General features: G+C 44.8%; 1 protein-coding gene across 1 annotated transcript in view; it reads right to left on the bottom strand.

The window, feature by feature from the left end:
- The window catches only part of ARK2N (arkadia (RNF111) N-terminal like PKA signaling regulator 2N), a 144,493-nt gene that overhangs the window by 37,523 nt on the left and 93,001 nt on the right, over positions 1 to 13,969 (bottom strand). The window contains exon 3 of the mRNA XM_068252248.1: positions 765 to 944. Coding sequence (XP_068108349.1) covers positions 765 to 944 — 180 coding nt within the window. The remainder of the gene's footprint in view (positions 1 to 764; positions 945 to 13,969) is intronic.

Raw genomic sequence — 13,969 nt, 5'->3', positions numbered from 1 at the left:
GTATTAATATGCCTTTTAAGCCACCAACATGCAAGAAAATACTTTCCCCCCTACTTTTTGGAAATGTTTCAACTGTAGAGTGCTGAAAAGATTATTCTAAACAGAACAATTATCTTTCAGGAAGCAATGCTGCTTGCCTGCCTGGCCGCCGCGCGAACCCCCCCCCCCAAGTGTAAAAGTTCTCCCTGCTGCCTGTGCAGTGTGAAATCTCAACTGCCCCACTGCTGTAACTCCTGGCCTCCTCCAGGCAGGTGTGTGCCATTACACTCACACGCTGCATCACTTTGTGCCCATTCATATACTGATTTTATGGCCGACAAACCATCTGATTTGATAACTTTATTGAATCTGATGAAAATCGTAGCCACAACATGTCTGCCAGATCAATCATTTAACTGATTACGGTCCAAAATCGGTCAAATGTGTCGATTGGACATGCTGGAAAGATCTTGGTCAAAAGAGCTGGATTGGGTGCATGGCGGTAACCGCGTTTAATGTCGGGAGGACCGACCAATGCGCCGCCCCCTGGTTGCTTTCTCCTCAACTGTAAAAGCAGGCAGCATCACGAGGCCGATTCCTGATCTATTTCATGCTGAAATCTATCGAGAATAGGCCAGCTGTGTATGGGCATGCAACAGATCTCTCTCCGATCAGACAGTAGTATCTTCTCATGTCTAAATGTATATTATTTAGTGCAATGCTCTATTTTTGTAAAAGTAAGGAAATACATGGTGTTAGTATGACACGGCCTTTATGGAAAGTACCAGAGTCTGCGTGGAGTTCTTCAAGTAGCCCTCTTGTGCGCCACGTTGGCATTGACTCCTGCTTGGACACAGAGTTATATTCCTTGACCACCGTGGCTGCCAACATGCTGTCCACGTTGAGCACTTCCTGGTCGGAGTTTGTGTCAGAGATGTCATAATGGGTCACCACTGCTGGTCCATCTGTAGGGCAGAACAAAACACAGATTGGTTAACTTACGTGTGGCAAGGCCTCCCGACAAACAGCCAGTACTGGTTCCATTAATCATTAAAAGGTCAGATACATATGGATTAACAACAGAGCAACGTTAAAGGTCTTCTTCACAGAGGTCAACACTGGTGGTCATTGATATTCTAAGACTAACGCTGGCCATAAACTATCCAGTTTGTGGTAGGTCAAGTCAATGATGGATAACTTCCTGCTATCGAACACTTCCTGGTTCAACCACTTAGCACCACTAAATATTGATCACGTTGCTGCTAGCAAAGCATGGCCTGGTGCAGAAGAAAGATATGAGAAAGCTTGCCAACAATGAAGCCAGTGGTCCTTCCTACCTGCATCACTTTCTGAGGAACAAGCCTTCTCCATCAATTACCAACCAATGTTTCAGGTCAAATATTGATGGGGAACGCCCTAGTTTATTTTATTATATTAGAGACAAAAGCCCATATGCCATACCTTTTCTCCTGAGTTTTCTCCAAAGTTATACTTTTAACACCCGGGCCATATGCAATTCACTTTTTCTCCTTACTTTTCTCCTAGGTGATCTTTTTAAACTTGTCAATAAAATTCCTTTTAAGCCACCAGAAAGCATGAAAATACTCAAAATAATTTTGATAGTGCTTTTCACTAAGGCCCCGTTTACACTTGCGGTTCGAGTCCGCAAGTGTCCGGGGGCCGCAACGAGACCGTACGGGTCTCTGCGGTGGCCACAAGTTGCGGATCTGGAATGTATCAGTTCCAGCTACAATAAAGTAGCCGGAACTAGATACATTGCAGTCCCGGAAAGGCACCGCAAGCATGGGGGATACCGGCGTGTAGTCCGGGCCCCTAAAGTGGCATAGGGCCGGTGCTGGAAGCATCCGGTCCTATTGCCAGTGTGATGAAAAACATCCATTTCTCATTGCACAGCATGGGCCGCATGTTTGGGTCAGGATCCGGCCCGGGTGCGTGGGCCGGATGATCCGGACCCAAAAAATAGTGCATGTTGGAAAAGTGTCCGGAGTCCGGATCCGATCCGGCTACGTTCTGTACGGAACGGACGCATGTGAACGTCCGCATAGACTTTGCATTGCTATGCGGAACGTACGTTCTGTTTGTACAGTATACGGTCCGGATCCGATCAGGCGAATCCGGACAGCGAACGTTAATGTGAACCAGGCCTTACTTTTTGGTACTTATTAACTCCTTGAAGAAAACTCGAGTGAAAAAGTGAATTGCATATGGGCCCCCCGGGCCCATATGCAATTAATTTTTTCACCCGAGTTTTCTCCAAGGAGTTAATTTTTCATCTTAAATTTAAAATAATTTTCCAGCATTTTACAATTGAAAAAGTTCCCCAAAAAAGGTGAAAGTATTCTGAAAATTATTTTGTGAATTTTCTTGCTTGCTGGTGGTTTAACCTGCTGAGCGGTCTGGACGAGCTCAGCTCGTCCAACACCGCCAGAGGCTGCAGCTCAGGCCCTGCTGGGCCGATTTGCACCAAATAAAAAGCAGCACACGCAGCCGGCACTTTGCCAGCCGCGTGTGCTGCCTGATCGCCGCTGCAGCGCGGCGATCCGCCGCGTGCAGCGGCGAAAGAGGGTCCCCCCAGCCGCCCGAGCCCAGCGTAGCCGGAACAAACAGTTCCGGCCAGCGCTAAGGGCTGGATCGGAGGCGGCTGACGTCAAGCTGACGAAACACGGAAGGCCGCTCATTGCGGCCTTCCGTGTTATCTCTTGCCGCCGGAGGCGATCGGAAGATCGCCTCCGGAGCGCCCTCTAGTGGGCTTTCATGCAGCCAACTTTCAGTTGGCTGCATGAAATAGTTTTTTTTTTATCTAAAAAAAACCCTCCCGCAGCCACCCTGGCGATTTAATCAGAACGCCAGGGTGGTTAAAAAGCATTTTATGACAAGATGTGAAAGTACCACCTAGGAGTAAACTCAGGTGAAAAAGTGAATAGCATATGGCCCCCTGTCAATAAAATGCCTTCTAAACCACTGCCAGGTGAGAAAATACTGATAATAATTTTGATAATACATTTTCACCTACCATTTTTGGTACTTTTTCAATTGAAAAGTACTAAAAATTTATTTTAAAAAGAAATGTAAAAATTATCTCCTAGGAGAAAAAGTTAACTATATGTGAGCCAATGTCTAGGTAGAATCTATATATATCTATAGAGTCTAATGTAATAAAAAAAAAAATGAGTGTGCGTCTAGATTGACATTATTACTACTCTATCACTACTAGGGATGGTCAATGAATGCAAAAAAAATTCGAGTTGAGGCAGGATTATGCAAAATTTGAATGCAAATGTATGCAGCTTGTCAATGGACTAATCACATTTTACCTCAACAGGATTTGATTGGTTCATTTTCAAGTGGCATAAAGTTGCCTAATGCTGCATCAATTGATTTGCATATCACTGACTATCCCTACTCACTACCTTATGGCTCGCTACGACCACAACCCAGGTTGGATGCAGCTGGCTTGGTTGCCAGTGTTTGGGCAGTTCTGGAGCTGATATGAAGAATTATTGTACTTAAGTTCAGGGGAGGTCAGAGGTGGTATGTCTATTGGTGGCCATACAGTTTTTTTTTTAAATGAGATGACTCTTTATTGAGGGGGTTGATTAGGGAAGAGCATTGGTGGTGGTGAAGCCTCCTTGGACTAAAGAGAGGTGGTGACCCGGCATCACTGGTGTGGGGCGGGGCCAGCTTGTGCCCTATAGTTCCGCCCCCTTGCACGAGCGCCTGCATAATAAATAAACATGGTGCTGCTGGAGGGGATCACAGTGTCAGACCAGATCTGGCAGCGGCACAACTACAGCAGTTATTGGGGGACTCAGGTCCACTCTATGTACGGTATGTACCAATGTGGGGCAGGGGAGGCCATTGCAAGGGAAGCCTGGGTGGGCCAGCCTCATGCGGAGAGGGGACAGAACTACAGTGACGGACCAAGCACTTCCGGTCCCAGCAGCAAGGAAAGGTGAGAAGGCGGAGCCTGAACCATGGCCAGTAATCAGAGAAGGATTAAGATGAAATGAGGCCCAAGGCAAGGTATTAGCCTTGGCCCGCACGACAGTCAATACGCCCCAGGCACCTGCCTAGGATGCCTTGTAAGTGTTCCTGCTCTGCCAATTACATCTGGTAAGTATGTTTTTTTTTTAAATTGAAAACATTTTCCCTTCAATAATAGTGCGGCGTACTAAACCCATAAGGACAAATGAGCTACGACTACTCATAAGCAAGTCTCACTTTTATTTTCACGTTTCAGGCTATCAATAAGCTCAAAAGCAACAAATCAAGTACAAAATAATAATAATAATAAAAAAACAAGAACAGTCCAATAGCTGATATAACAAATTAATACATAAGGACATAAAACGTGACATGGATTATTAGTGCAATACAGAACATGATGTTAATACATGGCTGACAGATACAAACTCTGAGGGTCAGGGTCACGGTCCCACAGTCACAGAGTGGTCAATGCAACCTGTAGCAATAAAAGTGATTTCCCAACTAGCAGTAAAGCTGCCACACAAGGATGCAGAGATATCAAACCTGCGGTACGGTGTACACCGTATAGACAGGAACAGGAAGAAGAACAGAGATTAGTACTGATCTACAAGTCCTGTGAGTAGAGCAGTCACACGGGGATGCAGAGATATCAGAGCTTGTGTACACCGTATAGACAGGAACAGGAAGAAGAGCAGAGATCAGTCCTGATCTACAAGTCCTGTGAGTAGAGCAGTCACACAGGGATGCAGAGATATCAGAGCTGGTGTACACAGTATAGACATGAACAGGAAGAAGAGCAGAGATCAGATCACATCTACAAGCCATGTGAGTAGAGCTGTCACACAGGGATGCAGAGATATCAGAGCTGGTGTACACAGTATAGACATGAACAGGAAGAAGACCAGAGATCAGATCACATCTACAAGCCATGTGAGTAGAGCCGTCACACAGGGATGCAGAGATATCAGAGCTGAAGTACGGTGTGCACAGTATGGACAGGAAGGAGAGCAGAGATCAGTCCTGATCTACAAGTCAAGTGAGTAAGGGCTGTTTCAGACGGACGCTTGCGGAGCGTTTACCCCCAGCGTTTGGGGCTTGGCGTTAAACGCTCCCATTCAAGTGAATGGGAGCGTTTGTACTAAGCTTTCATGTGCGTTTACACGAACGCGGCGTTCAGGTCCCGATTTTCCCTGGCGTTCAAGGAGCCCCTGGAAGCTACATGTAGCTTCCAGGGGCGGTTAACTGCGACGGGTAATGTCCCCCTAGGGGAAGAAAACCGCAGATCGCATCCGAACGCAACACGAACGCTGCTGAAAGGCCGAACGCATCGCCGCCGCGACGCCAACGAACGCGACGCCTCCGAACGTCCGTCTTAACCAGCCCTAAAGCTGTTCAGGTGATGGAAAGTAAGTTAAAGCCAGGTGGGCTCCTCAAAAGGCCAGGAAATGATGTCACAAGGGGAGCGGGAGGGGGTGTGGCTCACGTGGGTTAGGGAATGTCTAGGCTTCTGAAGGTTCAGTTTGTGGCAGCAGCCCCCACTGGTGAGCTGGCAAGCCACCCATCTATTGTCATGCAGTTATACTAACAAGGTGAGAACACTATGCAATTTTCTCAGGATCTAATACTCAATTGATATGACCGAAATGATAATCAATTGGTATGTCAGTTAAACTGGCATGTGGTAGAGCATCCACGCAGTCAACATTTTGATAAATTAATACAGATGTGCGCTCCTTCCTATTTATACTCTATGCTGTGTACAGAGCACAACAGCTCTGATATCTCTGCATCCCTGTGTGCCAGCTTTACTCACAGGACTTGTAGATCAGGTCTGATCTCTGCTCTTCTTCATGTTCCTGTCTATAATGTGTACAATGTACAGCAGCTCTGATATCTCTGCATCCCTGTGTAACAGGTTTGCTCTCATAACTTGTAGAACAGGACTGATTGTTGCTCTTCTTCATGTTCCTGTCTATAATGTGTACAATGTACACCAGCTCTGATACCTCTGCATCCCTGTGTAACAGCTTTAGTCTCATAACTTGTAGATCAGGACTGATTGTTGCTCTTCTTAATATCTTTGTCTGTACCGTGTACAATGTACAGCAGCTCTGATACCTCTGCATCCCCGTCTAACAGCTTTACTTTAATAACTTGTAGATCAGGACTGATTGTTGCTCTTCTTAATGTCTTTGTCTGTACTGTGTATAATGTACACCAGCTCTGATATCTCTGCATCCCTGTGTGACAGCTCTACTCTTATGACTAGTAGATGAGGTCTGATCATTGCTCTGTAGACACCTCCCTTTTCCTCTCTATAGTGTATACTCTATACCAGCTCTGGGATCTGTATAGGAGTGGAAGGGGGGTGGAGCACAAGACAGCAGGGAACTGTATGGGGAAGAGAGGACCACTAGACACCAGCGGACTGTATAGTGTAGGGAAAAAGGTCATTGGCCCAACTGGGAACTGTATAAGGAAGTGAGGTGTCCACTAGACATCAAGGTTGGCACGTGAGACTTGGGTCCCAATTTTCAATGTGTATTAGAGTTTGACACCCCTGATATACGGAGTGCCTCCTCCTCTTCTGCCTTTGCAGCCCCTCCCATTCAATGACGCTAGACTTTTGACGCAGCAGGACCGTGACCCGTCAGACTCAGAATTTGGACGTATAACGACATTCAGGAACATGACATCATCTCAGTGCAGAAGATACAAGGGTTAAGTACAATATTGACAAGCGGATCGTCTGCAGATGGTCGCACAGCGAGGTGTGCGCACAATTGATTGACAGGAGTGTAACGCTGCTATCGCAATTACACCCTCACATGCAGTCAGATTGGTCTATCGTTACTCCTTGTACAATACAGGACTTCCTCTCTGCATGTTTGTAATAATAATAATAATAATAATAGGATCTTGTCTCAAGTCAAAATTGTACCACTCGGACATGTACATTCATGCAAAATAAATGTCTCTGAAATGTATATACATGCAGAGTGATCGTTTTGGCACCTACCCAGAGGAAATAGCTGGATAAGGGGCTACGTCAAATCTTCGTTTGGGGAATAACTGCACTCTGGTATCTTCCACACTCCCAAACAGCAATGCTTAGAAACATGTTTATCTTAAACACATGTACAAAGTAAGCAGACAGGGTTCTGTACGAGGCTACAGTGGCGGCATGCATCACTGGCCCTCCGACAGCCAGCTACAGCAACAACAAAATAGAATACACCTCCGTACAGCAAAGAACAGTCTTCTCAGGGATAGAAAAACAGCAAATACACATAATGCTCATCGGTTAAGGCAATAAAAAAAACAGCATGTGATAAACAAATACATCATTTTCACCAAACGTTTGCAGTTGTCCTGCGTACTCTGATCACATGTAGATTTCACATATAGTGATGATCAATGAGATGCAAATATTTTCGAGTTCAAGCATTATTTATGTAAATTTTTATGCAAATATATGCAGATTTAAAATGAACCAATCAATTTCAACCTGGGTAGGACTTAATTGGTCCATTTTCAAGCTAGTTATATGTGCATTAAAATTTACATAAATCTGCATGAATTCAAAAATATTTGCATCTAATTGATCATCCCTAATCACATAGATAAAGATTATTAAACTGCCACACATCACTCAATTTTCCTGTTCGATCACTTTTATTAAATTGGAGTAGCAGTAGGGTATTGTACCGTGTTAGCCATCAGTAAAAGCAAGAAGTTTTAAATCAGGATGATACCATTTATTGGCTAACTACAAATGAATAAGAATAAACAAGCTTTCGGCCTTGCAGCCTTCGTCAGGTTTATATCCTGTTAGTTTGCAAGCTGGTGGTACAGACAGCTTATATACATGCAACATCAAAAGGAAAAACAGATATTTTTTTCAAGCATAAATACATCATTAAGATGCCTTAATACAAACAGACCATCTAAATGGGGTAAGATAAGGATCCTTGTTTACTTTATTGCTCACAGAGTACAGAATACAAGGTAAATTTTCTTGTGGGTCCACCAATCTGGTATATCTGATCATGTGTGCTAAATGCCCCAATGTTATGTACGTGGGAGAAACTGGACAAACTCTGCGCAAACGTATGAATGGACACAGGCACACTATTAATGATACCAAATCTGGACTCCCAGTTGCTACACACTTTCGGTCCAACGGACACAGCATGGATGATCTTCGTGTCACTGCCCTGAAGGGCGGCTTCAAAACGTCAAATGACCGATTAATAGCAGAAACAAAATTTATAAATTGTTTCAAAGCTGTGCAGAAGGGTCTGAATAAGGACAACAACTTTCTATATTGGTATGAGATGGATGATATATGAACTGTCTCAGCCACCCTAGCTGAACTTGTGAACTAAGAATTTACGATACCTCTGGGTCAACCCTAATACCAGGTCTGTGAGCAATAAAGTAAACAAGGATCCTTATCTTACCCCATTTAGATGGTCTGTTTGTATTAAGGCATCTTAATGATGTATTTATGCTTGAAAAAAATATCTGTTTTTCCTTTTGATGTTGCATGTATATAAGCTGTCTGTACCACCAGCTTGCAAACTAACAGGATATAAACCTGACGAAGGCTGCAAGGCCGAAAGCTTGTTTATTCTTATTCATTTGTAGTTAGCCAATAAATGGTATCATCCTGATTTAAAACTTCTTATTAAATTGGAAGAGAGTAGTCGATTTTGTTCCTTTTTGCTTGATTGATGGAAATTGGCTGATATCTGGTCAAATCGACCAATTTACTCGATCAGGTAGGATGGAAAATATCGGCCGATCGCGAATGGATTTGTGGTTTCAGAGCATGGAAGCATAACATTGTTCATATTGATGAGTGAAGGAGAATTGTCAGGATCTCGCTTGCAGTGTGTGGGGCACTAGTCGATTGACTACACTGCTGGTGATCACCCAATAAAGTCGATCGCTTGATCGCTCAATGGAAAATCAAGTAATGTATTGGCAGCTTCACAACACAATTAATCCTAAAACTGAACAATGCACGTTCTCATAGCAATGACATTGATTAGTGTAAAATATCAGGATAACCTCTGGAAATTAATGTTTTAAACTGAAAAATCCCTTGAAAAGCTCTGTTTGCTTCCAGCTGTGCATCTTTCCATACAGACATAAGGCCCGCCCAAGAGACTTATTTCCTGTTAGGAGAGTGTTTACTTCCTGTGAGCTATAAAGTCCCACCTTTTCCTACCCATGACATATTGTTTTTACTGTAATGCAGAGATTTTGGGAAATATAGTCCGGGATCTATTGTTCTTCCTATTTTCTGTGTCACATGATACCACCAGATTGGTCCGCCCACCAACAGCTGCCTACAGAGAGGAAATAAGCTGCACTGCAGTAGCAAGCACTTTTGTCCTAGGAATAATTTACGATTGTTCAGAACTTTAACACAATGGCATTACAAAGCTCTCTGTATGACTGTGAGGCCATGGCTGACTTCCAGAAACAGTCAATAATATGCAAATAATTCTGGCCGGTATGCAAATTGTATGCACCTTGGAACTGGACCAATGAAAAATGCATACAAATTACAGTCTGCATTCAACCCAGGAATTATTAACCATGTTTAGTCACCGGTTCCCCAGCTGTCCTGCTGATCTTGCATAGTTTTGAGTCTATGCAGGTACAGGGTCCCCGGGGAGCTGAGAAAAGTTTTTGGGTTGAGCGAGGATTTTTTACAGTAGCTGGTTCGGGGGCCCTGGTGATAGTGCTGCAAAGGTTGTTAGTGTGTGTGTATGATGTAAATTTAGCCACGGGACCCCAGTGTGGTTTGAACCGGCCTTGCTTGGCAATACAAAGTCCCCTCTCGAAAAAGATGATAGATCACTAGCTCTTCTGCCAAATGCACACAGAAGGTGAACACAGCCAGGCCTGACATGATTACAGCTTCCTGCCCACACTTTGTTATCTGATACTGCTTTAATGAACACATCCAGACTGAATCTTGCAGTCAAGTATCACAGCAGCTTCCTGGGCTGGCTCGAGGAGCTGGCAATCACAGCCAGGCATGGGAACACGATCCACGCTACGGAGGAAGTATTTAATATGCACGAAACAGCCCACTACATGACAATAGTGCTGTAACTGTCACGTTCTGAAGTGCGCAGCACACAGATTATTCTGCCAATAACCACAACGCTTCCTCACTTACATTTTTATAGGTCTTGTGTTGAAAATGTAGCCTGCGCCAGAGAAAATGCTTACATCCCCAGATATGCATTGGTCCTGATGTACTAAAGCAATGATGACCATAAATGAGCAGGCTGATCTAGTCTGAATTCATTAGAAACCATCTGCTGTTAAAGGGAGTCTGAAATGAAAATAAAAAAAACAGGCCTCTGCAGGCTCCCCCGTTATCAGTCTACGTAGACTGCTCTCTACCGTGTTGGGTGGGTTTCTGCAGTCCTTGGAAGCCCTCAGACTTCTGAAGACGAGCCACTTCACACTGTGCACACGGTCCCTCCCTCCCTCACGTGTGCGCAGTACAGAGCCGCCGATCTTTGGGAGCTTGAGTGCTTCCGAAGACTGCAGAAGTTTCCTGCGACGGGAGATTCAAATGGAGGAGCCAGCGGGGAACAAGGAGACCAGGAGGAGAAGGGGAAGGCTCTATAGCAGTGGTCCTAAACTAAGACCCGCGGGCCAAATGCGGCCACCTGAGGCTTTTTTACCCCCCCCCCCCCCCCCACCCACACACACACAAAATGTATTACTTTTAGATGCATTCAGCCACATCTTTAAATATTGGATGTCCACTTATAGAATAGCAGTGCTGGCACCACCCATCCACATGGAAGCCAGAAAGCAATAATTCTCTGGTTTCCAATCAAATTCCACATCAGGTGACACTGCTGTCCAATAGGACTGCAGGTTGTCACCTGAGTATGCTTCACTGTCTGGCCCACAAAGACTTCTACATCATTTTATGTACTGTATACTCCGGCCCCCCAGCAGTCTGGAGTAGGTTGACCCGGCCCTCAACCCAAATCGTTTGGGGACCCCTGCTCTATAGGATCCAGAGCCTTCCCTCTCCTTAGGTATCTGGTTTTTATTTTTTAGACTTGCTTTAATGGTCCTATAATCTTAGACAATCCCCAGTTCAATTACCTTTATTTTGAGATTGGCAGATAGGATGTACCGTAAGTGAAGGTTTTCGCATCTTTTTGCCCAACTTAAAGGGAAACAGAGACGAAGCACCCTTGTGTATTTTACCATATATATCAGTAAGAACATTAGAGAAAACACTTACCATGCTCTCTGTTTCATCCTAACTGCTAAAAGTGTCTGTTATCAGCTGTGATAAGAATCGCGGACTGAGCATTCGGTCTGGCTTTGCAGGGAATAATTATAGCTGAGTCATTATAGCAAAGCCACGAGGGGGCAGGGCTTGGGCTTGAAAAGACACCAGAGAAGACAGACTCCGCTATAATCTTTCTGTAGCAAAGCTAGACTGAGAGCTCAGTCGGGGATTCTTATCAGAGGTGATAACAGTCAGATTAAACAGAGAACAATGAAACAAAGAGCAGATTAGGTGTTTACTGTCATGTTCCCACTGATTTATAAGGTAAAATACAAGAGGGTGCTTCATCTCTGGTTCTCTCTAAGGTTTCCAGAAATCACTTGATTTTCCAGTTTGATCAACCCTTTGATTTGATCATTTTATCGGGTTGGCGCAGAATGATTTTCCATTCTGCTTGATCGATGGGAATTGGCCGATATTTGCCCGAAACCACAAATTTACTCGATCAGGCAGGATGGAAAATGTCGGTCGATCGTAAAGGCATGGCCTACCGTTCACAATTTTGATTGATACAGAATCGGTTGGTTTCAAAGCATGGAGGTACAATATTGTCCAGATCCTTTAGTGAAGTAGAATTGTTAGGATCTCGCTTGTAGCGTGTGTGGGCCACTAGTTTATTTATTTTCAAATGTTCAATAAAGTTGATTGCTTAATCTCTCAATGGAAAATCAACTCATTTATGGGCTCCTTAAAGAGGATCTGTAACTATAAAAAACGCCCCTGGGGGGTACTCACCTTGGTAGGGGGAAGCCTCCGGATCCTATAGAGGCTTCCCCCGTCCTCCTCGGTCCCACGGCGGTCTCGCTGTGCCCCTCCGAACAGCGGGGATGTAAATATTTACCTTCCCGGCTCCAGTGCAGGCGCAGTATCGCCTCTCCGCTCTGAGATAGGTGGAAATAGCCGATCGCTATCGGGCCGCTCTACTGCTCAGGTGCAAGTCTCCTGTGCCTGCGTAGTAGAGCAGACCGGATTGAGATCGGCTATTTCCGCCTATTTCCGAGCAGAGAGCCGCAACAGCGCCACCCGCTGGAACAGGGAAAGCCTGTGCCTTCGGAGGGAAAGACGAAGACCACCATAGGACAGAGGAGGACAGGGGAAGCCTCAATAGGATCCGGAGGCTCCCCCCTCCTGAGGCGAGTACCCCCCCAGGAGAACTTTTTTCAATACAGTCTCTTTAAGGGCTGGTTCACACCTGCTAAAGAAACACACCCGCTTGGGAAATTGTTTTAACCTCCGCTCAACACAGAAGAAAATGCTAATGTTTAAAATAGGATCTGCTTCCACTTCTTAAAAAAAATCACTTTGAAATGTACACTTTAGGTCAGAGCCTGATCATTCACAAGGCAATCCTAGCAGTTGCCTAGGGCCTGGAGAAAATCTAGGGGCCCAGTGGCTGCTATCCCCACCAAATCCTACTAAAATAGTCAGGTGACCATCAGCTTGAACTGCTATCTTGCCTAGGACCCCATTTCATCTTAATCCTTTTCTGCTTCAGGGTGCTTATACACATCCAATTTTGATTGGCCAATTTTTACCACCTCCATGTAGTAGACTTTGAACACCATTAACAGATTGTGTAGGTAGGAAATTGTGTAGGTAAGCTCTCTTACTACATGGAGGTGGTAACATCAGATGTTTATACGCACCCTTATGGACTACCTCTGCTGTCCTAATGCAAGGAGCAGCCAGTATGGATTAGATCTACATCGCCTGCTTCAGTGGGTCTGGATGACTGTGAGCTATCTGGGTACTCCTTCATATTAAACAGTGTTTTATCTGACATCGGATAATGAAGAAGCTTCTACACAGTTAGAATAGGATACAACCCTCTGGCACTGACTGGGGAACACTCATGCATGGAGTAGGACTGAGAAGCCATGCTCAGGTAGATCTCATGCCTATCCATGTACAAGCTCTCTGATTCGCTCTGATTACTTGTTGCCAAATCATTTTTAAAGTCCACCCGAACCAGAAAAAAATGTAAGTAATCTATAGGACACTGCCTTGCAATCACTTTTTTAAAATTGCTACAAGTGTAAAAAAAAAAACATTTCCTACTGTACATTATACACTGGTTATTTCTTGCCTTTGCTGACAATTTAGAAAGAGGCTGTTATCTGAAATGTGCTGCTGCTAAGATGTAGTCAAAGAAAGTGTCAAGCAGGGCCACTCTTAAGGTACCCATAAACTTTCCCACCAATATACCGCACTCGATCACTGATCGAATCTGCTGTGAAATCGTTAAAGCAAATGTCGATCTGTACAGGCAGAAAATTTCTACATCTCCTCTTCACTTCCTGCCCCGTCCCGTGAGAACTAGGGGAAGTTAAAACAGTAGAGCGCCCTCTACTGTTTGAACTTCTGCTCGGGACAGGAAGTGAAGAGAAGATGGAGAAGAAGGCCAGCCAGAGAAAGGGACAGCACAAACCCGGGGACTTGCGCTGTGGGACAGGTGATGTATTGCTGCTGGCCAGGGGAGGCGAGGCAGATCCACAGGTTGTGAATCGATTTTACGTGGAAATCGATTCAAAATCTGTGTGCAGTGTATGGGCAGCTAGTAGATCTTTCCCTGATCAGATTCGACCAGAGAGGGATCTTTCTGTTGGTCGATCTGGTGGCAATTGACCAGTGTATGGA

This window comes from Hyperolius riggenbachi, chromosome 1 (genome assembly GCF_040937935.1).
Source record: "Hyperolius riggenbachi isolate aHypRig1 chromosome 1, aHypRig1.pri, whole genome shotgun sequence".
NCBI classification, from domain to species: domain Eukaryota; kingdom Metazoa; phylum Chordata; class Amphibia; order Anura; family Hyperoliidae; genus Hyperolius; species Hyperolius riggenbachi.
The sequence above is the reverse complement of the archived record's forward strand: the minus strand, read 5'-3'. Positions and strand labels throughout refer to the sequence as shown.